The sequence below is a fragment of the Nerophis lumbriciformis genome, linkage group LG20 (assembly GCF_033978685.3).
Source record: "Nerophis lumbriciformis linkage group LG20, RoL_Nlum_v2.1, whole genome shotgun sequence".
Lineage (NCBI taxonomy): Eukaryota > Metazoa > Chordata > Actinopteri > Syngnathiformes > Syngnathidae > Nerophis > Nerophis lumbriciformis.
The window spans coordinates 1,348,937-1,372,817 of NC_084567.2; the positions used below are offsets into that span (position 1 = coordinate 1,348,937).

Below are 23,881 nucleotides of genomic sequence, written 5' to 3' on the forward strand. Positions count from 1 at the left end.
TTGCTGACATTATTTTTACAAACAATAATTCAGCAAATAATATTGCTAAAATAATGATTAACATGATTTGTAATATTATCATTATAAATATGATTATTAATATTACCACTAACATAACTATTATATTTTATTACAAACATTAATACTTTTAAAATGATTTTTGCTCAATCAAAAAAATTATGGATATTATCATAATAATTGACATTGTTAATTTTAGAGATATCCGATATTCCGATATTGTCCAACTCTTAATTACCGATTCCGATATCAAGCGATACCGATATATACAGTGGTGGAATGAACACATTATTATGCCTAATTTTGTTGTGATGCCCCGCTGGATGCATTAAACAATGTGACAAGGTTTTCCAAAAATAAATCAACTCAAGTTATGGAAAAAAATGCCAACATGGCACTGCCATATTTATTATTGAAGTCACAAAGTGCATTCTTTTTTTTAACATGCCTCAAAACAATAACAATGCAATACTTTTTCATAACATTGTCACTACTGCCTAGTTTCTCTTGTTATATTATTATTTTAGGGGGGGGGGTGTATATTGTAGCGTCCCGGAAGAGTTAGCACTGCAGGGGATTCTGGGTATTTGTTCTGTTGTGTTTATGTTGTGTTACGGTGCGGATGTTCTCCCGAAATGTGTTTGTCATTCTTGTTTGGTGTGGGTTCACAGTGTGGCGCATATTTGTAACAGTGTTAAAAGTTGTTTATACGGCCACCCTCAGTGTGACCTGTATGGCTGTTGACCAAGTATGTCTTGCATCAATTTGTGATGTGAACAGCCGGTAGATATTATGTGACTGGGATGTCATGCACGTAAAGGAAATGTCTTAAAGGCTTATTGGCACTCTGTCGTCCGTGTACAAGGCGGCGTTTAAAAACGTCATACATTTTACTTTTAAATAGTTACTAACATTGTATAACATTTTAACTAAACATTATAACATTGTTCAAATGATTATTACCATTATTATTATGTTTTATTTCTAAAATACAACAAAAATTACTGCTAAAATGATTACTAATGTCACGTTCAAACACTGAGGACATCTATTAAACAAGACAAAAGGCAAGGAATCAAACAGAGACAGAATTCAATTTGGACTCAATATTGAGGAGAGACATGGCCACTGCACTCTCTGTACAGTCCTGCACCACGCTCTGACGAAGAAGGTTTTCGTCTCCTCATTTATTCAGATGTTCAATGTTCACGCACCAACACATGTCACAGCAGGAATGGGAAGTATGTAAAACAGTCATTGTTTTCGGTCGCTTTGAAGACCAAGAAGAGGATTTCTCGGGCTTGGGCTCTTCCTGGATCCAGCTGGGGCAGGTGTTGGAGGACAATGGATAACCCCTCCCGTCTCCTGACCACAGCAACTTCAAGAGGGCAGCGGGTCGTAAATAGCGTTGACCTCGGTTACCAAATAGTTGGAAGAGAGTTTGTGAAATACTTCAGAGAGAGTTCGTTTAACACTTCAAAGAGAGTTCCTCTGGAAGTTGAGCAGATCCTGCCATCTGTCCGTGTTGAAATCACAGTGGCGTTTCACGAGCCTTCTTCCTCTTGTTAGGCCTCGAAAGACAGCCTTCATCTTCTCATCAGGAACATAATGTAATATAATGTTTCTTTTGTGATAACTTACAAACAATTATTCCAACAACTAACATTAAGAATATCAACATAATCATAACGTTAAAATAATAACGTTTAATATTGCTAAAATGATTATTACAGACTCACCATATTTTACCCACCTATCAGGACCTGCGAAAATTGTCTTTTAATAAAAAAAACTGAACCGCAAAAATCAAAATTGCGCTCTAGCGCCCCCTAGGGAAAAAAAAAACTAGACTGCCTGTAACTCCCACTATGTAGGTCTGACTCAGACCTAACTTTCATAATGGTACATTCTCGGGCTAAAATCAACAGGAAGTTGGCAATTCCCCCTTCAAGACAAAAAAGTACTAAAAACAGTCACTTTTGCCTCTTTGAGCTGTAATTTGACCCCCTTAACACGCTTCAAAACTCACCAAACTGAACACACACATCAGGACTGGCTAAAACTGTGATCTAATGAAAAAACCTAACCCCAAATCTAAAAATTGTGCTCTACAGCAATTCTTTAATAAAACGCACAAAAAACTGCTCCTCGGATGAAAAATCTGACAAAACTGCCTGTAACTCCCACTGGGAGATGAAACAAAAACCTCTATGTAGGTCTTTTTTGGGTAAAAACCGGTCACCTTCCTTCAAAAACGAACTCCTCTGAGCGCGTTTGTCGTTTCGCCTTCAAACTAACACAGGAGAGAGATTGAACCCTTGTGATTACAATGACAGAAGCGCTTTTTTTCTAACTGCTCCGGTTTTGATTTTATGACCCTTCAAAGACCCGCTGCGCTGATGTTTTTTTAAGATGGCTGCTTAAAAGCAGGAAGCACCAGCGTGGCCACACAATGCAGACAAGGTAGGTACACTAGACAAAAGTCTTGGGACACTTCAGACTAAAAGTAGACAAAAGTATTGGGACACTTAGGACTAGCACCTGCCAAATACGCGGGCCCGAACAACGCTGCTTGCAGCTTTAATTAAAATCATTATTGCTAAAATTGTTAACATTGTGCCTAACATTGCTATCATCATAACATTAAAATGATGTAATATTACCATCCACATCATTATTACAATTTATTACAAACATTAATACAAGTACCTTAAATTTTGCCAAAATTATCAATATTATAATGATTAAACTATTATAAGGCTGAAACGACGCGTCGCATATTTACGTCACTCTACTTTACTGTCATGGCGGAGCGCAAAGCAGACGATGCGAGCGAGGGGAAAAAAGCACGCCAAAAGTCGTCAAAAGTGTGGGAGTATTTCAATAAACGGCCTAATAATGTTGTTGTATGCACACTGTGTCGAGCGGAAATGGCCTATCATAGCAGCACAACGGCTATGAACGAATATTTGAAAAGAAAACCCCCGACAGCGTTCTTGCCATCACCATCAACAAGTCAATCGTCCGCGTGCGTATACGTTGTCATCATTACACAAAAACATGAATGTGTCATTTGTATCTGCGTTGTAAATTCATAAACTAAAGCACCATTTCGCTCTGAGAGGTGCGTTTGGCGTGCCTGTTCAGTGTTTACAAAGACGCGCTCCTCTTTAACGCTGTGGAGAGGCGGCGGCGGCGGCGGCGGCGGCGGCGAGCGAGCGGCGAGGCGGGGCGCGCCGGGAGCGACGCCGCAATCGTGCCCAGATGCGCGATCCGCGCAGTTGGAAGAGAAAAGACTTTGTGTAAAATTAAAAGATTGTAAACCTGGCAAAGCCGTCTGGCGTTCAGTCTGTCGGTCCTGAAAGAACCCCACGGCACAAGACGTGTCACAAACGCTAACGTTAATTAGTTGTGCAAATACCTTTTACAACATTAACAGTTACATATACTATGTACAAACCAACAATTAACTTTCACTTTAATCATACTATCATTGTTGTGTTATTAAGCAAAATAAGCAATACTTTTACTTTTGTTGAAATGTTTACACTGTACACTTTTTTGTATTGGATGTTTAGCTTTATTTTTGCACATTTTAGCAAACAAGCAATACTTTTACTTTTGTTGAAATGTTTACACTTGTTACAGAATATTTCCGTTTTGCACTTTTTTGTATTGGATGTTTATCTTTATTTTTGCACATTTTAAAGCAAAATAAGCAATACTTTTACTTTTGAAATGCTTATACTATTCCAGAATATTAAGATTTGCACTGGATGTTTACTTTTATATTTGCACATTGAAAAGCAAATAAGCTACTTTTAATTTTGTTAAATGTTAAAAGTTTTAAATGTTTACATTGTTACAGAATATTTTGTCATGTTGTTGTCAATGTTGACTGAGTGGCCATACCTTTTTTTTTTTTTTGTAAATAAAAGCCATGCCTTTTGAAAAAACTGGCCTACATTTATTTTTTCCTCTTCATTTTAAATTTAAAAAAAAATCGGTAAAAGGAAAAATAATCTATAGATTAATCGAAAAAATAATCTATAGATTAACCGATTAATCGAAAAAAATAATCTATAGATTAATCGATAGAAAAATAATCGTTAGCTGCAGCCCTAAACTATTAACGTTAGTATTATAACAGAGAAAGAGAGAGAGGAAGAGAGAGCGAGAGGGAGAGAGAGAGAGAGAGAAAGAGAGAGAGAGAGAAGTTAGTGTTGATTGGCAACATTCTATTCCTCACTTTGACTTGGCTCCTGCAGCGGATGGATCACTAATCATTGATGATCAATAATCATTGATGATCACTAATCATTGATGATCAATAATCATTGATGATCACTAATCATTGATGATCAATAATCATTGTGAGGTGTCAGGGGTGAAAGGTGGTTGATGGACATGGAGACCCCAGCAGGACTTTTGGTGCATGCTGGTTCCCGCGTGAAGGCACCTGTCCGCAGCTTCCTTATCCGGGACATCCTGGCGGAGGAAGGAGCACAGGTGGAGCGTGAGCCCCCACAGCCAGAGCCAGCAGGTGAGTCCAAGAGGTCAAGTTGACAGAAAGTTTAGAAGGTGACAAGTGTCAATCATGCAGAAAGGGGCGGGGCCTGCCTGAAGAAAGCCCGCAAGGCTCGCACAGCGTTCAGCCAGCAGCAGCTGGCGTGTCTGGAGAGAAGCTTCCGGAAGCACAAGTACATCAGCGTGCATCAGCGGGCGGCGCTGGCGGCCACGCTGCAGCTCAGCCACGCGCAGGTGAAGACCTGGTACCAGAACCGCAGGTGTGACACCGGGACTGGGGGAGGGGGGAGGGGAAGGAGGACTTGGTCTGACGCTCCAATTGTCAAACTTGCTCCCACAGAACCAAGTGGAAACGCCAGGCCGCGCTCGCTTTGGACCTGCCGGCGCCCACGCCCTACCTGTACACGCCCATTTACCTGTGCAACATCCCGCTCATCGTCCAATGAAAAGACAGCACAATGTTTACTTTTTATTCCTATAATGTTGTTTGCACGTCTCTTTCATTTCAATGTCACATGACTGTAGCTCCTCCTCCTTTCATTTCAATGTCACATGACTGTAGCTCCTCCTCCTTTCATTTCAATGTCACATGACATAGCTCCTCCTCCTTTCATTTCAATGTCACATGACTGTAGCTCCTCCTCCTTTCATTTCAATGTCACATGACTGTAGCTCCTCCTCCTTTCATTTCAATGTCACATGACTGTAGCTCCTCCTCCTTTCATTTCAATGTCACATGACTGTAGCTCCTCCTCCTTTCATTTCAACGTCACATGACTGTAGCTCCTCCTCCTTTCATTTCAATGTCACATGACTGTAGCTCCTCCTCCTGCCATTTCAATGTCACATGACTGTAGCTCCTCCTCCTTTCATTTCAATGTCACATGACTGTAGCTCCTCCTTTCATTTCAATGTCACATGACTGTAGCTCCTCCTTTCATTTCAATGTCACATGACTGTAGCTCCTCCTCCTTTCATTTCAATGTCACATGACTGTAGCTCCTCCTCCTTTCATTTCAATGTCACATGACTGTAGCTCCTCCTCCTTTCATTTCAATGTCACATGACTGTAGCTCCTCCTCCTTTCATTTCAATGTCACATGACTGTAGCTCCTCCTCCTTTCATTTCAATGTCACATGACTGTAGCTCCTCCTCCTTTCATTTCAATGTCACATGACTGTAGCTCCTCCTCCTTTCATTTCAATGTCACATGACTGTAGCTCCTCCTCCTTTCATTTCAATGTCACATGACTGTAGCTCCTCCTCCTTTCATTTCAATGTCACATGACTGTAGCTCCTCCTCCTTTCATTTCAATGTCACATGACTGTAGCTCCTCCTCCTTTCATTTCAATGTCACATGACTGTAGCTCCTCCTCCTTCCATGTCAATGTCACATGACTGTAGCTCCTCCTTTCATTTCAATGTCACATGACTGTAGCTCCTCCTCCTTTCATTTCAATGTCACATGACTGTAGCTCCTCCTCCTTTCATTTCAATGTCACATGACTGTAGCTCCTCCTCCTTTCATTTCAATGTCACATGACTGTAGCTCCTCCTCCTTTCATTTCAACGTCACATGACTGTAGCTCCTCCTCCTTTCATTTCAATGTCACATGACTGTAGCTCCTCCTCCTTTCATTTCAATGTCACATGACTGTAGCTCCTCCTCCTTTCATTTCAATGTCACATGACTGTAGCCCCTCCTCTTTTCATTTCAATGTCACATGACTGTAGCTCCTCCTCTTTTCATTTCAATGTCACATGACTGAAGACTACAGTGACTGTAGCTCCTCCTCCTTTCATTTCAATGTCACATGACTGTAGCTCCTCCTTTCATTTCAATGTCACATGACTGTAGCTCCTCCTCTTTTCATTTCAATGTCACATGACTGTAGCTCCTCCTTTCATTTCAATGTCACATGACTGTAGCTCCTCCTCCTTTCATTTCAATGTCACATGACTGTAGCCCCTCCTCCTTTTATTTCAATGTCACATGACTGTAGCCCCTCCTCTTTTCATTTCAATGTCACATGACTGTAGCTCCTCCTCCTTTCATTTCAATGTCACATGACCCCAAAACAGACAAGTGGTAGAAAATGGATGGATGGATGACTGAAGAATACACAGGTGGTGACTGTAGCTCCTCCTCCTCCTTTAATTTCAATGTCACATGACTGAAGAATACAATGATTGTAGCTCCTCCTCATTTAATTTCAATGTCACATGACTAAAGAATACACAGGTGGTGACTGTAGCTCCTCCTCCTTCGTCTTCTTTAATTTGAATGTCACCTGACTGAAGAATACACAGGTGGTGACTGTAGCTCCTCCTCATTTAATTTCAATGTCACATGACTAAAGAATACACAGGTGGTGACTGTAGCTCCTCCTCCTCCTTTAATTTCAATGTCACATGACTGAAGAATACAATGATTGTAGCTCCTCCTCATTTAATTTCAATGTCACATGACTAAAGAATACACAGATGGTGACTGTAGCTCCTCCTCCGTCTTCTTTAATTTGAATGTCACCTGACTGAAGAATACACAGGTGGTGACTGTAGCTCCTCCTCCTCTAATTTCAATGTCACATGACTGAAGAATACACAGGTGGTGACTGTAGCTCCTCCTCTGTCTTCTTTAATTTGAATGTCACCTGACTGAAGAATACACAGATGGTGACTGTAGCTCCTCCTCCTCTAATTTCAATGTCACATGACTAAAGAATACACAGGTGGTGACTGTAGCTCCTCCTCCGTCTTCTTTAATTTGAATGTCACCTGACTGAAGAATACGCAGGTGGTGACTGTAGCTCCTCCTCCTTTCATTTCAATATCACGACTGTAGCTCCTCCTCCTTTCATTTCAATGTCACATGACTGTAGCTCCTCCTTTCATTTCAATGTCACATGACTGTAGCTCCTCCTCCTTTCATATCAATGTCACATGACTGTAGCTCCTCCTCCTTTCATTTCAATGTCACATGACTGTAGCTCCTCCTCCTTTAATTTCAATGTCACATGACTGTAGCTCCTCCTCTTTTCATTTCAATCTGACATGACTGAAGACTACAGTGACTGTAGCTCCTCCTCCTTTCATTTCAATGTCACATGACCCCAAAACAGACAAGCGGTAGAAAATGAATGGATGGATGACTGAAGAATACACAGGTGGTGACTGTAGCTCCTCCTCCTCCTTTAATTTCAATATCACATGACTGAAGAATACGGTGATTGTAGCTCCTCCTGCTTTAATTTGAATGTCACATGACTAAAGAATACACAGGTGGTGACTGTAGCTCCTCCTCCTTTCATTTCAACGTCACATGACTGTAGCTCCTACTCCTTTCATTTCAACGTCACATGACTGTAGCTCCTCCTCTTTTCATTTCAATGTCACATGACTGAAGACTACAGTGACTGTAGCTCCTCCTCCTTTCATTTCAATGTCACATGACCCCAAAACAGACAAGTGGTAGAAAATGGATGGATGGATGACTGAAGAATACACAGGTGGTGACTGTAGCTCCTCCTCCTCCTTTAATTTCAATGTCACATGACTGAAGAATACAATGATTGTAGCTCCTCCTCATTTAATTTCAATGTCACATGACTAAAGAATACACAGATGGTGACTGTAGCTCCTCCTCCGTCTTCTTTAATTTGAATGTCACCTGACTGAAGAATACACAGGTGGTGACTGTAGCTCCTCCTCCTCTAATTTCAATGTCACATGACTGAAGAATACACAGGTGGTGACTGTAGCTCCTCCTCTGTCTTCTTTAATTTGAATGTCACCTGACTGAAGAATACGCAGGTGGTGACTGTAGCTCCTCCTCCTCTAATTTCAATGTCACATGACTGAAGAATAGGCAGGTGGTCACTGTAGCTCCTCCTCCTCCTTCTTCGTCTTCTTCTTGGGCGCGTCCAAGCCGCTGGAGAACTCTGCGCGAAGCAAGGCAAGGTTCTTGTGACCTGAAAAGAACCTGAACACAAACACGTGGCAAAGATGTCATAAAGGGGCGGAGTTAACCCATCCAATTCTATGCGAGGTGGGAGGGGCAGGGAAGGTCTGCACTCACTTCTTCGGCACGCCGGTCTTTTTGACGCCTCGCCTGGCGTTCGCCTTCCCCTCCTTCCTGGGCCGGCCGGCGGCGCTGAGGCCACGTGGAGCGTCTCGCAGGCCGAAGCTCTTGGCGGCGTGTCCCAGGTGGAGGGCGCGGATGTGGAAGACGTGCTTGAGGTGGGCGGGGTAGCTGGTGTACGCCCTCAGGTAGGACTGCAGCGCTGGCGACGTCACAGCACGTGGGTCACATGGCCCGCCTGGCGTAGAGCCGGAGCGCACTCCTTACCTTTCTTGGCGTTCTGCAGAGACGTGGCGTTGGCGTGGACGAAGTTCTCGAAGTGCGTCTGCAGGACCGTCGCTCGCTCACGCATGTCCTGGTCGCGAGCTTTGGTGGAGGTCTGAAGGACATCCAATCAAAGCTGTCAATCCTAAGCCCCGCCCCCAAAGAACCTCTGACCTCTAAAAGCAGCGACCCTCAACCACTGTGCCGTGACAAATGACCCAATTTCACTGAATTGATGCAAAATAATCCTTAATCGTATTTTCCAAACTACAGAGCGCATCGGTATATAAGCCACACCCACTACATTTTTCAAGAAAATAATAGTTTTCCATATATTAACCACACCGGACTATAAGCCGCAGTACAAAATATTTAGTAAATGTTTATTGACATACCTTAGTTGTGTTTGTAATTCGGCAGTAAAACGGCTGATCAAACAAAACAGAAGTGGACACACTAGCTGCGCAAGCTAGCTCTCCAATCAGCTAAACAGACTCAATCCCTTCCATGTGAAGTTTTGGTGAATTTACGAAACTGAAACAATACTAAATAAATGCAATTGTAAGTTAATAATACTAACACGGACACATGTTAGCTAATGCTAACGACGCTAGCTGCATTACATTATGACACTCCTACAGTCATCACACATGGAGCAGTTTAGTAAGTAGGAATTGTTTTAGTTATATTGTAAAACTTACAACCGTGGCTTGGAGTGATGAATGAAGAATCCAAACAAGTAGAAACGCTATGGATGGCGAAAGGACGTAAGGGCACTTGTACTTGCGGTTGAAGAGCAAATTTGTCCAAAAAACGGCGCCCTGCCGCCATAGCACAAACAATAACACACCTTCTAAGTGTCTTTGCTTATTTAAATTTGACCAATTTTCCTTATGGCCGTCAGCGAAGGACAATCCATGAATTAGGCCGCAGGGCTCAAAGCGTAGCGGCTTATAGTCCGGAATTTACGGTAGTTGCATCATCAAGGTGTGAACAATTCCATAATTTGCCCACTAGATGGCAGAAGATGTGTCCTTTTAAGTCCTGACATTAGAAAGGCTCAAAGACGTACTTTGGATGAATAAAAAAATAGGAGAAGGGGCCCTACCTTGCTGTGGTACTTGCCCCGCCCCTTGTAGGTGTTGTCCCTCATGAGGCTGGACAGGATGTCCAACAGCTGCATCTCTGCCAGGCTGGAAGACACCAGGAGATGGATGGAAGACACCAGGAGAGGGATGGAAGACACCAGGAGATGGATGGAAGACACCAGGAGATGGATGGAAGACACCAGGAGATGGATGGAAGACACCAGGAGATGGATGGAAGACACCAGGAGAGGGATGGGACGACCAGGTTAAGCTAGTAGGGGCGAGGCTAAGCTAGTAGGGGCCAAGTGCTGCCTTCCATTTGTACTAGGAAGTCGGGAGTTCAGGCCCCCACCACCCGAGGTCAGCGAGTCGTCACTTTTAAAAGTGGCTGCTTGGAGTGTAAACAATAATGTTACTTCCTGTCGGACGTATAGTTTGTTATGTTTAAACAATTGAATCGATACCAGGACTCAACAGTGCCAATTTTCACTACTTTTGTGTTCATTGTTTGATCAAATCTGATTTTTTATGTAACAATTAAAAATGATAACTGTGCTGTCCTGTTACATCTTTTCTTGAATCATTTCAGTCCATTTGCAATGCAGTCGCACTTCCAAGACAGTAGATGGCAGTACTCTATAGGCTATCTATGTTCCTAAGGTTTGGACCCCGGGGCCCAACTTATCCACTAACAGAGGGCCCATTCAAATATAAACACTGAATTAGTAATCTTACTCCTGATTTGAATCATATTCAATAATTATACCTTAACTACTAAGAGAATATAAAGCATGTGTTCATCACAATGATTATTATCAAGACTAAATGTACTGCAAATTCTAACAAAATGAATAAAATGTGTTTCTTAAACTGTAAACATACATTTTTAGTGAAAATGAAAACACAAATTCACCACTTTAGTCATCATTTTTGCGCTTAAGAAACTTCCCAATGACTTGTTGCAGACTTCTTCTGTTAGTTTGGTGTTGTCATTACTGCCACAAGTGGTGTAAAAGTGTATTACACCTGAGTACTTGTGTGATGTTGTCATTACTGCCACAAGTGGTGTAAAAGTGTATTACACCTGAGTACTTGTGTGATGTTGTCATTACTGCCACAAGTGGTGTAAAAGTGTATTACACCTGAGTACTTGTGTGATGATGTCATTACTGCCACAAGTGGTGTAAAAGTGTATTACACCTGAGTACTTGTGTGATGTTGTCATTACTGCCACAAGTGGTGTAAAAGTGTATTACACCTGAGTACTTGTGTGATGATGTCATTACTGCCACAAGTGGTGTAAAAGTGTATTACACCTGAGTACTTGTGTGATGTTGTCATTACTGCCACAAGTGGTGTAAAAGTGTATTACACCTGAGTACTTGTGTGATGTTGTCATTACTGCCACAAGTGGTGTAAAAGTGTATTACACCTGAGTACTTGTGTGATGTTGTCATTACTGCCACAAGTGGTGTAAAAGTGTATTACACCTGAGTACTTGTGTGATGTTGTCATTACTGCCACAAGTGGTGTAAAAGTGTATTACACCTGAGTACTTGTGTGATGTTGTCATTACTGCCACAAGTGGTGTAAAAGTGTACTACACCTGAGTACTTGTGTGACGTTGTCATTACTGCCACAAGTGGTGTAAAAGTGTACTACACCTGAGTACTTGTGTGATGTTATCATTACTGCCACAAGTGGTGTAAAAGTGTATTACACCTGAGTACTTGTGTGATGTTGTCATTACTGCCACAAGTGGTGTAAAAGTGTATTACACCTGAGTACTTGTGTGATGTTATCATTACTGCCACAAGTGGTGTAAAAGTGTATTACACCTGAGTACTTGTGTGATGATGTCATTACTGCCACAAGTGGTGTGAAAGTGTATTACACCTGAGTACTTGATGGCATGTAGGGCTGAAACGACATCATCGGTTACGTAAATACGTCGAGGACGTTTTTGTTTGTCGACGCGTCGCATATTTACGTCACACTACCGTCATGGCGGAGCGCAAAGCAGACGATGCGAGCGGTGCGAGCAAGGGGAAAAAAACACGCCAAAAGTCGTCAAAAGTGTGGGAGTATTTCAATAAACGGCCTAAGAAGAAACGCTACTTTTACTCCGCTACTTTTATCTACATTCAGCTCGCTACTAATTTTTATCGATCTGTTAATGCACGCTTTGTTTGTTTTGGTCTGTCAGACAGACCTTCAAAGTGCCTGCCTTACTGGTGACGTTTCACTTCGTTCCACCAATCAGATGCAGTCACTGGTGACGTTGGACCAATCAAACAGAGCCAGGCGGTCACATGACCTGACTTAAACAAGTTGAAACAAGTTATTGGGGTGTTACCATTTAGTGGTCAATTGTACGGAATATGTACTGTACTGTGCAATCTACTAATAAAAGTTCCAATCAATCAATCAATCAAAAGTGTGAAGGAAAAAAGACCGTATTTCAACCGTACTTCCCGTCAAAAGCCTAAAGACTGACTGCACAGTTCCTGTCTTCACAATAAAAGTGCCGCTCCATCGCGCCTGCGCTTTCAAAATAAGAGTCTCCGAAAGCCAGCGCAAACAAGCTAGCAAGCTACGGAGTTTGCCGCCAATGTATTTCTTGTAAAGTGTATAAAAACGAATATGGAAGCTGGACAAATAAGATGCCAAAAAACAACCACTTTCATGTGGTATTAGACAGAAAGGAGGAACTTTTTTTCTCCTCCATTTGAAAACGTGGACGTTATCATCACTACTGTCTGATTACAATCAATGCAAGTCATCAGAATCAGGTAATACACCAACTTATATTCTTGTCTTCATGAAAGAAAGGAATCTATATGTGTTAAACATGCATGTATAATTATTAAAACACCTTTAACATGTAAACAAAAACGGCAAAATAAATAAATATAAATTATATACTGTATATATCAATGTATGTATATATATATATATATATATATATATATATATATATATATATATATATGTGTATGTTACTCATCAGTTACTCAGTACTTGAGTAGTTTTTTCACAATATACTTTTTACTTTTACTCAAGTAAATATTTGGGTGACTACTCCTTACTTTTACTTGAGTAATAAATCTCTAAAGTAACAGTACTCTTACTTGAGTACAATTTCTGGCTACTCTACCCACCTCGGCTAATAATGTTGTTGTATGCACAACGGCTATAAACGAACATTTGAAAAGAAAACACCCGACAGCGTTCTTGCCATCACCATCAACTAGTCAATCGTCCGCGTGAGTATACGTTGTCATCATTACACAAAAACATGAATGTGTCATTTGTATCTGCGTTGTAAATTCATAAACTAAAGCACCGTTTCGCTCTGAGAGGAGAGTTTGGCGTGCCTGTTCAGTGTTTACAAAGACGCGCTCCTCTTTAACGCTAACGTTAATTAGTTGTGCAAATACCTTTTACAACATTAACAGTTACATATACTATGTACAAACCAACAATTAACTTTCACTTTAATCATACTATCATTGTTGTGTTATTAAGCAAAATAAGCAAAAGTTTTACTTTTGTTGAAATGTTTACACTGTTGTTACAGAATATTTAGTTTTGCACTTTTTTGTATTGGATGTTTATCTTTATTTTTGCACATTTTAGCAAATAAGCAATACTTTTACTTTTGTTGAAATGTTTACACTGTTACAGAATATTTCCGTTTTGCACTTTTTTGAATTGGATGTTTATCTTTATTTTTGCACATTTTAAAGCAAAATAAGCAATACTTTTACTTTAGAAATGCTTATACTATTGCAGAATATTAAGATTTGCACTGGATGTTTACTTTTATATTTGCACATTAAAAAGCAAATAAGCTACTTTTAATTTTGTTAAATGTTAAAAGTTTTAAATGTTTACATTGTTACAGAATATTTTGTCATGTTGTTGTCAATGTTGACTGAGTGGCCATACTTTTTTTTTTGTAAATAAAAGCCATGCCTTTTGAAAAAACTGGCCTACATTTATTTTTTCATCTTCATTTTAAATAAAAAAAATAATCGGTAAAAGGAAAAATAATCTATAGATTAATCGAAAAAAATAATCCATAGATTAACCGATTAATCGAAAAAAATAATCTATAGATTAATCGATAGAAAAATAATCGTTAGCTGCAGCCTTAATGGCATGACAGCGTGCTGGCGTTTCTAATCTGCGCGGAACCAGGAAGTAGAAGCACCCCTGCACACACCTGATGTTGTGATTGGCCAGCTCCGAGATGAAGGCGGACTCTGCCGGAGTGAGGAGGAGGAGGCTGCTTCCTCCCGCTCCGATTCGAGCCGTGCGGCCGACCCGGTGGACGTACTCTACCGCGGTGCTGGGCGGGGTGTACTGCACACAAGAACCCTGGTTTGGACCACGCCACAACATCCTGAAGACTGTGTGTGTGTGTGTGTGTGTGTGTGTGTGTGTGTGTGTGGGCGCACCTGAAGGATCCAGGTGACCTGAGGGAGGTCCAGACCTCGAGCGGCGACGTCCTGCAAAGCGACAGAAGCGTTGAAGGTGGGCGGCGCCCCCGGTGGTCAACATGTGAACTACTGACCGTGCACAGCAGAACCCCGCGTGCATCAGAGGAGAACTTCCGCCAGACTTCGGAGCGCTCCTGGTGGACACAACAAGCGCACGTCAGCTCAGCCGTGCAGTGCGCCCGCCGCACGCCGCCTCACCTCCTGCTGCATGTTGCCGTGGAGACGCAGGAAGCTCGGCGGGGGTTTCCGATTGGCCGCCAGCACGCCGACAAGGATCGAGTGCAGGAAGTCCACCTCCTCGCAGCTGGACACGAACACCATCACCTTGTGGTCCTCCGAGAGCTGGAGCCGCAACAGGCGCACGCGTTAGAACCCGTCGGGACTCCGCCCACAAGCCGAAGACACGCCCCCCCAAACAGCTGACCTGGCATTTGTCCAGGACGAAGGCGGCCAGACACACCAGGCGGACTTTGCTCGGGACCACCGCCACAAACTGCTTCAGCGCCGACGGGACGGCAAAACTCTCCGACTGGTCGCCCGCACAGGGTTCGGGGGTCATGGCGGCAAGGTCGTCGGAGGGGGCGGGCTCAGAAAGATGGATGCTGATTGGCTCGTTCAAACAAACGTCTGTTAGACAGGTCACGCCTGAAACACACACAGGAAGTGCCTGTTAGCACACACACACACACACAAGTCTTGCCTACTTTGTGTGGACCAACGTTTGGTTAGTAGGTTGTGAGGGCCCCCCTTTCTACTATAGCTAGAATGATGAAAAAAATATATCTAGCACTAGATGGGAGTAGAGTTGCAACCTCACGTCAGAATGCAAATGTCCTCACAAGTCAAAAGGTCCTCACAGAAAGGGTGGTTTGTCAAGTGTATGTTTACACACACACACACACACACACACACACACACACACACACACACACACACACACACACACACACACACACACACACACACACACACATTACCGTGTGTTAGTGTGGCTGACAAGAGAACATTTTGTCTGCTTGGTCCCATGGAGTTCAAGGAATTTAAAATGATTGACAGGTCCTTCTCGAAGCCCATGTCCAGGATCCTACACACACAGGGACAGTAAGAGCGTCAGTAGATCTGGTAGTGTCTCGGATGGAGAACCAAAGTCCACATGAGGGGGGGTCCAAACCAATCAAAGCATGTGGGGGCCATTTTCATATGTTTCTATTTCAAAACCAATACAATATATTTTTCTTTTTAAATCAAATCAAATCAAATCAACTTTATTTATAAAGCACATTTAAAATTTACCACAGGGGTAGCCAAAGTGCTGTACAATGAGCAGGTTAAAAGATAAAACGAGTATCGAGCAAACACAACGCAACACAAACAGAACATGATAAAAAACTTTAGGGCATACTTGCCAACCTTGAGACCTCCGATTTCGGGAGGTGGGGGGCGTGGTCAGGGGTGGGGCGTGGTTAAGAGGGGAGGAGTATATTGACAGCTAGAATTCACCAAGTCAAGTATTTCATACATACAGGTAAAAGCCAGTAAATTAGAATATTTTGAAAAACTTGATTTATTTCAGTAATTGCATTCAAAAGGTGTAACTTGTACATTATATTTATTCATTGCACACAGACTGATGCATTCAAATGTTTATTTCATTTAATTTTGATGATTTGAAGTGGCAACAAATGAAAATCCAAAATGCCGTGTGTCACAAAATTAGAATATTACTTAAGGCTAATACAAAAAAGGGATTTTTAGAAATGTTGGCCAACTGAAAAGTATGAAAATGAAAAATATGAGCATGTACAATACTCAATACTTGGTTGGAGCTCCTTTTGCCTCAATTACTGCGTTAATGCGGCGTGGCATGGAGTCCATGAGTTTCTGGCACTGCTCAGGTGTTATGAGAGCCCAGGTTGCTCTGATAGTGGCCTTCAACTCTTCTGCGTTTTTGGGTCTGGCATTCTGCATCTTCCTTTTCACAATACCCCACAGATTTTCTACGGGGCTAAGGTCAGGGGAGTTGGCGGGCCAATTTAGAACAGAAATACCATGGTCCGTAAACCAGGCACGGGTAGATTTTGCGCTGTGTGCAGGCGCCAAGTCCTGTTGGAACTTGAAATCTCCATCTCCATAGAGCAGGTCAGCAGCAGGAAGCATGAAGTGCTCTAAAACTTGCTGGTAGACGGCTGCGTTGACCCTGGATCTCAGGAAACAGAGTGGACCGACACCAGCAGATGACATGGCACCCCAAACCATCACTGATGGTGGAAACTTTACACTAGACTTCAGGCAACGTGGATCCTGTGCCTCTCCTGTCTTCCTCCAGACTCTGGGACCTCGATTTCCAAAGGAAATGCAAAATTTGCTTTCGTCAGAAAACATGACTTTGGACCACTCAGCAGCAGTCCAGCTCTTTTTTTCCTTAGCCCAGGTGAGACGCATTTCGCGCTGTTTCTTGGTCAACAGTGGCTTGACACGAGGTATGCGGCAGTTGAAACCCATGTCTTTCAAGCGTCTCTTGGTGGTGGATCTTGAAGCACTGACTCCAGCAGCTGTCCACTCCTTCTGAATCTCCCCCACATTTTTGAATGGGTTTTTTTTCACAATCTTGACCAGGGCGCGGTGATCCCTATCGCTTGTACACTTTTTCTGACCACAGTTTTTCCTTCCCTTTGCCTCTCCATTAATGTGTTTGGACACAGAGCTCTGAGAACAGCCAGCCTCTTCAGCAATAACCTTTTGTGTCTTTCCCTCCTTGTGCAATGTGTCGATGGTTGCCTTTTGGACAGCTGTCAAATCTGAAGTCTTCCCCATGTTTGTGTAGGCTTCAGAACTGGACTGAGAGACCATTTAAAGCCCTTTGCAGGTGTTTTGAGTTAATCAGCTGATTAGTTTGTGGCACCAGGTGTCTTCAAAATTTAACCCTTACACAATATTCTAATTTTGTGACACACGGAATTTTGGATTTTCATTTGTTGCCACTTCAAATCATCAAAATTAAATGAAATAAACATTTGAATGCATCAGTCTGTGTGCAATGAATAAATATAATGTACAAGTTACACCTTTTGAATGCAATTACTGAAATAAATCAAGTTTTTCAAAATATTCTAATTTACTGGCTTTTACCTGTATATATCTACATCCTGAAAATATGCAAACAAAACTGTGTTTAGATAATTGATACTTCAAACTTGCATAAATAAATCTTAAGGAATATAACATAACTTGGCTTCTGAGAGCTTCAAAATGTAATGAATAAAATGCTAAAGTTGTTGATAAACAAGCAATTATTTTAATAATTAAATATGGTCATTTTAAATGAAATATGATCATTTAAAATTAATTATTTCAAACATGTTTATTTTAATGTTATAATTCTATGGCTGGATGTAATAAGGAGTCAGAAAAAATACAAATAAAAATACAATTAATTTTGATGTTTTTAGCAAAATATAGTAAAAATGTATTTCGTTTTTTTTTTTAATTAATAAATATATTTATTATTAGGTAAGATAAACATAATAATACAATGTATCTCTAGTCTGGATGATTTAGTTCTTGTCACCCTGTTGTCCTCCCGTCATGAAAAAAGGCTGTCCTCACTCAGGTCCGCATGGAGCTGGAGGGGGCGTGGCCTCCAGCTCCGGCTGAAAATCGGGAGATTTTCGGGAGAATATTTGTCCCGGGAGGTTTTCGGGAGAGGCGCTGAATTTCGGGAGTCTCCCGGAAAATTCGGGAGGGTTGGCAAGTATGCTTTAGGGCTCCCCTCAAGTTGGGTCTCTGTCGTAATTAAATTATTATTTTTTTTTTTTGAATAAGTCATCCATTCATCTGTCTTCTTCCACTTATCCGAGGTGGGGTCGCGGGGGCAGCAGCCTAAGCAGAGAAGCCCAGACTTCCCTCTCCCCAGCTACTTAATAAGCAACATAAATACGGTAATACGGATACGGTGGACGAGGGGTTAGTGCGTCTGCCTCACAATACAAAGGTCCTGAGTTCAATCCCGGGCTCGTGAACTTTCTGTGTGGAGTTTGCATGTTCTCCCCGTGACTGCGTGGGTTCCCTCCGGGTACTCTGGCTTCCTCCCACCTCCAAAGACATGCACCTGAGGATAGGCCCCTCCCACCTCCAAAGACATGCACCTGGGGATAGGCCCCTCCCACCTTCAAAGACATGCACCTGGGGATAGGCCCCTCCCACCTCCAAAGACATGCACCTGGGGATAGGCCCCTCCCACCTCCAAAGACATGCACCTGGGGATAGGCCCCTCCCACCTCCAAAGACATGCACCTGGGGATAGGTTGATTGGCAACACTAAATGGTCCCTAGTGTGTGAATGTTGTCTGTCTATCTGTGTTGGTCCTGTGATGAGGGGGCGACTTGTCCAGGGTGTACCCCGCCTTCCACACGATTGTAGCTGAGATAGGCTCCAGCGCCCCCCGCCACCCCGAAGGAAATAAGCGGTAGAAAATGGATGGATGGAAATAAGTATATATATTTATTTTATTTTATCTCTAGATGAACTTCAGGTCTATCTGTGAATATAAAATGAAAACCTTTTTCCTTTCTTCGTTCTGTCCAAGAAAACTGTCAGAATAATTGAGTCTAAGTTATCACAAAACTTTGTGTTTCAATTAGTTCCCGGCGAGAGGACAAAAGCGGTCTCTGATCCTACCAAGCAAAAGGCTTGTAAACTCCACTGTGTACGATGGGCGACATGAGGGTGTCGGTTTCTTTGATGTATTGTAATCCACAGGAAGAGATTGTCTTTACCCGAGATCTACAAAGCGGAGAGGAAGCAGGACCTGCCCAAGCTCCAGGCACCTTTTCTTTGAACTCTTTACAACCTTTTTTTTTAACTGTTTTGTAACCAAAGGCGACGGCTGTTTACGACCCCTATCCCTTAGAAACAGCTGTTGCCATGTAATCAGGGAAAGTCCAAATAAAAGAGGAGGCGCACAATCGTTCGTCAGAGCGTGGGATGACACTGAACAAGGATACAGTGTCTACGCGTTTCTCCTCATTGAGCCAAATTGAATGGTCTCTGCTTAATTCCTTGCTCCTTGTCTTGTTTAATAGATGTCATCAGTGAATCTGACAAAAACCCTTTTTTTTAACGGCAAATCAAAATATGCTATATTTAAAGTATGAGAGTCCAGTCCATAGTGGATCTAAAATAATAGTGAGAGTCAATTACATTAAGTGACGAGATCAACTTCAAGTCTAAATGTTCATATAAAGTCAAAACCTTTTTCTTTCTTTCCTGCTATTTTTGTCAAAGACAAGCATGTTTTCTTACAGTGGAAACAGAACATCCAATAGTTTCCCCAAAAGATAAATCCAATATTATTTAGCCTTAAATAGGTCTGATTTTGATTCATTATTATATTTTGCGCAATGACGATGAAGCCAGCCTGCATGCTAGCTTGGTGTTATTAGTCTCTCTGTTCACCTCTTTGCTTTTTTATCTTTTTTTTTTTTTAATAGCATGTTGGACACCCCTGTTCTAGAAGGTTCTACAGGTACCGGTCAGCCTCGTCCAGAACCAGCCATCGGACCGCACTGAAGGCGATGCTGAGGGTGTTTTGGATGTGATCCACCAGGCGTCCAGGAGTGGAGACCAGGATGTTGATTCCCTTTCGCAGTCTGAAGACAAAAAGCAGAGTCTGGTGAGGCTCCTCCCATCAAACGCCTTTTGGCTCCGCCCACAGGAAGCACCGACCTGGCCTTCTCGGACTTCCGCTTCTCGCCGCCCATTAGGACGCCGGGAACGATCCACATGAAGGGCTGTGTGCGCGACAAGGGTGACGAGTCAGGCACTTCCTGCGGCTCTTTCACAATAAGAGGGTTACCTTGAGAAGCTTCTGGAAGGTGTGGAAGGTCTGCAGGGCCAGCTGGAGAAGAAGCAGAAGGGCGGCCAATCAGAAGCAGGGCTCCAGTCCCGCGTCAACAACGCAAAGGACCACATCACATTGGTTCTCAAATCCCTTCACTGGCTTCCTGGTCCACTCAGGGTGAATACAAAGTCCCCCTCTACCTCAAATAACTACTCACCCACTAATCCTCCACACGACACCAGGCTAACCTCCTCCAACCTCCGAGGACAAAGCTACGAACAACGGGAGACTGGGCTTTCTGGTCCGCCGCTCCCAGTCTGTGGAACGCTCTCCCTGACCACCTGAGGGCACCACAGACTGTGGATGCTTTTAAAAAAAGGCTTAAAAACTAGAGATGTCCGATAATATCGGACTGCCGATATTATCGGCCGATAAATGCTTTAAAATGTAATATTGGAAATTATCGGTGCCAGTTTCAAAAAGTAAAATGTAAGACTTTTTAAAAGGCCGCTGTGTACACGGACGTAGGGAGAAGTACAGAGCGCCAATAAACCTTAAAAGGCACTGCCTTTGCGTGCCGGCCCAGTCACATAATATCTACGGCTTTTCACACACACACAAGTGAATGCAAGGCATACTTGGTCAACAGCCATACAGGTCACACTGAGGGTGGCCGTATAAACAAGTTTAACACTGTTACAAATATGCGCCACACTGTGAACCCACACCAAACAAGAATGACAAACACATTTCGGGAGAACATCCGCACCGAAACACAACATAAACGCAACAGAACAAATACCCAGAAACCCTTGCAGCACTAACTCTTCCGGGACACTACAATATACACCCCCTGCTACCCCCCCCCCCCCCAACCTCCTCATGCATGTCCCAAATTCCAAGCTGCTGTTTTGAGGCATGTTAAAAAAAGAATGCACTTTGTGACTTCAATAATAAATATGGCAGTGCCATTTTGGCATTTTTTCCATAACTTGAGATGATTTATTTTGGAAAACCTTGTTACATTGTTTAATGCAGGGGTGCTCACACTTTTTCTGCAGGCGAGCTACTTTTCAATTGATCAAGTCGTGGGGATCTACCTCATTCATATATATAATTTACATTTACTTATTTATGAAATATATGTTTTTGTTAATAAGTTAAAGGTGTTTAATGATAATGCAAGCATGTTTAACACATATAGTTAATATTGTTAATACATTAAAGGTGTTTAATGATAATACAAGTATGTTTAATACATATAGTTAATATTGTTAACAAGTTAAAGGTGTTTAAAGATAATGCAAGCATGTTTAACACATATAGTTAATATTGTTAACAACCTAAAGGTGTTTAATGATAATACAAGCATGTTTAACACATATAGTTAATATTGTTAACAACTTAAAGGTGGTTAAAGATAATACAAGCATGTTTAACACATATAGTTAATATTGTTAACAAGTTAAAGGTGGTTAAAGATAATACAAGCATGTTAAACACATATAGTTAATATTGTTAATAAGTTAAAGGTGGTTAAAGATAATACAAGCATGTTTAATACATATACCGGTAGATTCCTTTCTTTCATGAAGACAAGAATATAAGTTGGTATATTACCTGATTGTGATGACTTGCATTGATAGGAATCAGACAGTAGTGATGATAACGTCTGCATTTTCGAATGGAGGAGAAAAAAAGTCCTCCTTTCTGTCCAATACCACATGAAAGTGGTTGGTTTTTGGCATCTTATTTGTCCAGCTTCCGTACTCCTTTGTATACACTTTACAAGAAGTACATTGTCGGCAAACTCCGTAGCTTGCTAGCTTGTGCACGCCAGCTTTCTGAGACTCTTATTTTGGTAGCGCAGGCAGGATGAAGAAGCGCTTTTATTGTGCAACTGGGCAGTCGGTCTTTGGAGTTTTGACGACAGGTACGGCGCCAGAGTCTGTTGAAATAAAGTGTTTCTCGCCTTCCAGTCGGTAATTTTAATGAGCTGGCAGCAGCCAGCGTCATCTCAGAAGACCCTCGGGTGCCGTGAATGTCAATCAAGTGACGAAAGTGACGTCACAGTGAAGATTGATGATCGCTCATTTTTAGGACTATTTTTTTAATGCCTGGCTGGTGATCGACTGACACACCCTCCGAGATCGACCGGTAGCTCGCGATCGATGTAATGAGCACCCCTGGTTTAATGCATCCAGCTGGGCATCGCAACAAATTTAGACATAATATTGTGTTAATTCCACCACTGTATATGTCGGTATCGCTTGATATCAGTATCGGTAATTAAGAGTTGGACAATATCAGAATATCAGATATCGGCAAAAAAGCCATTATCGCACATCTCTATTAAAAACCCTTCTTTTAAAAAAAGCCTTTTTTGTAGATACTGTATATGTGTGCTAGTTCTAGCTATTAGGCTGTTCTAGTTTTTATTTATTTTACTTGTTGGGGGCAGCTATTTGTGGTTCTAGCGTTGTTGTTTTGTTTTATTTTTAAATGCACTGTAGCACTTTGAGGTTGTTTGCTCAATGTAAAGTGCTTTTTAGAGATGCGCGGATAGTAGAGATGCGCGGATAGGCAATTATTTCATCCGCAACCGCATCAGAAAGTCGTCAACCATCCGCAATCCACCCGATCTAACATTTGATCAGAACCGCATCCGCCCGCCATCCGCCCGTTGTTATATATCTAATATAGACGATGCAAGGCATTAGTGAGGTTATAAAGCTTTTGCCTGTTAAAGAAAGGAGACTGATCCAATGCAGCACAGACATTCGCGTGCCACGCTGTCACGACCCAGACGCACACCAGTGCGCAATCATATGGGAGCCGCGCTGAGCGCACCTCCAAGCGCGTCTCGCGGCCGGCGACGGCCGGGTATATGGGCCCGACGCTCCAGCGCCATCCATTTTCAGGGCTAGTTGATTCGGCAGGTGGGTTGTTACACACTCCTTAGCGGGTTCCAACTTCCATGGCCACCGTCCTAGCTGCTCTCTATATCAACCAGGGTGAGCCCCACCCCTTTCGTGAGCGCACTGCGCGCGGAGTGACCCCTGTTACGCGACCCCGGCAACAGGGGTGGCGGGCAGGTAAGCTGTGCGGGCGGAGCGCGCGGAGTGACCCCTGTTACGAGCCCCCGGCCACGGGGGTGGCGGGCAGGTAAGCTGCTTACCTGCTGCGCGTGACGCCGGCCGCGGCGAAGGCGGACGAGGCGGGGTGTCGGTGCGGTGGGCGCGGTGGTGACCCTGGACGTGCGTCGGGCCCTTCTCGCGGATCGCCTCAGCTACGGCTCCAGGTGGGGCCCTCTCGGGGGAAGGGGCCTCGGTCCCGGACCCCGGCGAGGCGTCACTTCTCCGCTCCGTAAAAGTGTCCATCTCTTTTTTTTTTCTTCTGTTGTGGCATATGCTGCAGGTGCCTGCTCGTTTTTCGTATGTGGGTAGCAACATTTAACTATGTATATATATTTACCAATTGGTTTAACTGCCACCCGCCTGAATCTATTTAAAATCTAATTTTTTTAAATTTCATCTGCCCGATCCGCGGAAAATCC

General features: G+C 42.7%; 2 protein-coding genes across 2 annotated transcripts in view; one reads left to right on the plus strand and one right to left on the minus strand.

The window, feature by feature from the left end:
* The first annotated feature begins 4,425 nt into the window (after window positions 1-4,425).
* barhl1a (BarH-like homeobox 1a) lies at window positions 4,426-5,106 on the plus strand. Its single transcript, XM_072915499.1, has 3 exons — window positions 4,426-4,561; window positions 4,622-4,805; window positions 4,886-5,106. The coding sequence occupies exons 1-3, from the start codon at window positions 4,426-4,428 to the stop codon at window positions 4,989-4,991; spliced, it is 426 nt and encodes a 141-aa protein (XP_072771600.1). The 3' UTR covers window positions 4,992-5,106.
* A 3,013-nt stretch (window positions 5,107-8,119) lies between these two features.
* ddx31 (DEAD (Asp-Glu-Ala-Asp) box polypeptide 31) overlaps window positions 8,120-23,881 on the minus strand; it is a 34,754-nt gene continuing 18,992 nt past the window's right edge. The window contains exons 9-21 of the mRNA XM_061980033.2: window positions 20,341-20,382; window positions 20,211-20,275; window positions 20,015-20,134; window positions 15,463-15,569; window positions 14,910-15,130; window positions 14,684-14,827; window positions 14,560-14,619; window positions 14,444-14,494; window positions 14,209-14,348; window positions 10,001-10,085; window positions 8,896-9,007; window positions 8,626-8,830; window positions 8,120-8,529 (exon numbers count right to left, since the gene is read on the minus strand). Of these exons, the coding sequence (XP_061836017.2) occupies window positions 8,424-8,529; window positions 8,626-8,830; window positions 8,896-9,007; window positions 10,001-10,085; window positions 14,209-14,348; window positions 14,444-14,494; window positions 14,560-14,619; window positions 14,684-14,827; window positions 14,910-15,130; window positions 15,463-15,569; window positions 20,015-20,134; window positions 20,211-20,275; window positions 20,341-20,382 (1,458 nt within the window). The 3' untranslated portion in view covers window positions 8,120-8,423. The remainder of the gene's footprint in view (window positions 8,530-8,625; window positions 8,831-8,895; window positions 9,008-10,000; window positions 10,086-14,208; window positions 14,349-14,443; window positions 14,495-14,559; window positions 14,620-14,683; window positions 14,828-14,909; window positions 15,131-15,462; window positions 15,570-20,014; window positions 20,135-20,210; window positions 20,276-20,340; window positions 20,383-23,881) is intronic.

Coding starts and splice junctions, on each gene's coding strand:
- barhl1a (XM_072915499.1), top strand. CDS start 4,426: ATGGAGACCCCAGCAGGACTTTTGGTGCATGCTGGTTCCCGCGTGAAG. Junction 4,562..4,621: donor CCCACAGCCAGAGCCAGCAG/GTGAGTCCAAGA, acceptor TCAATCATGCAG/AAAGGGGCGGGGCCTGCCTG. Junction 4,806..4,885: donor ACCTGGTACCAGAACCGCAG/GTGTGACACCGG, acceptor TTGCTCCCACAG/AACCAAGTGGAAACGCCAGG.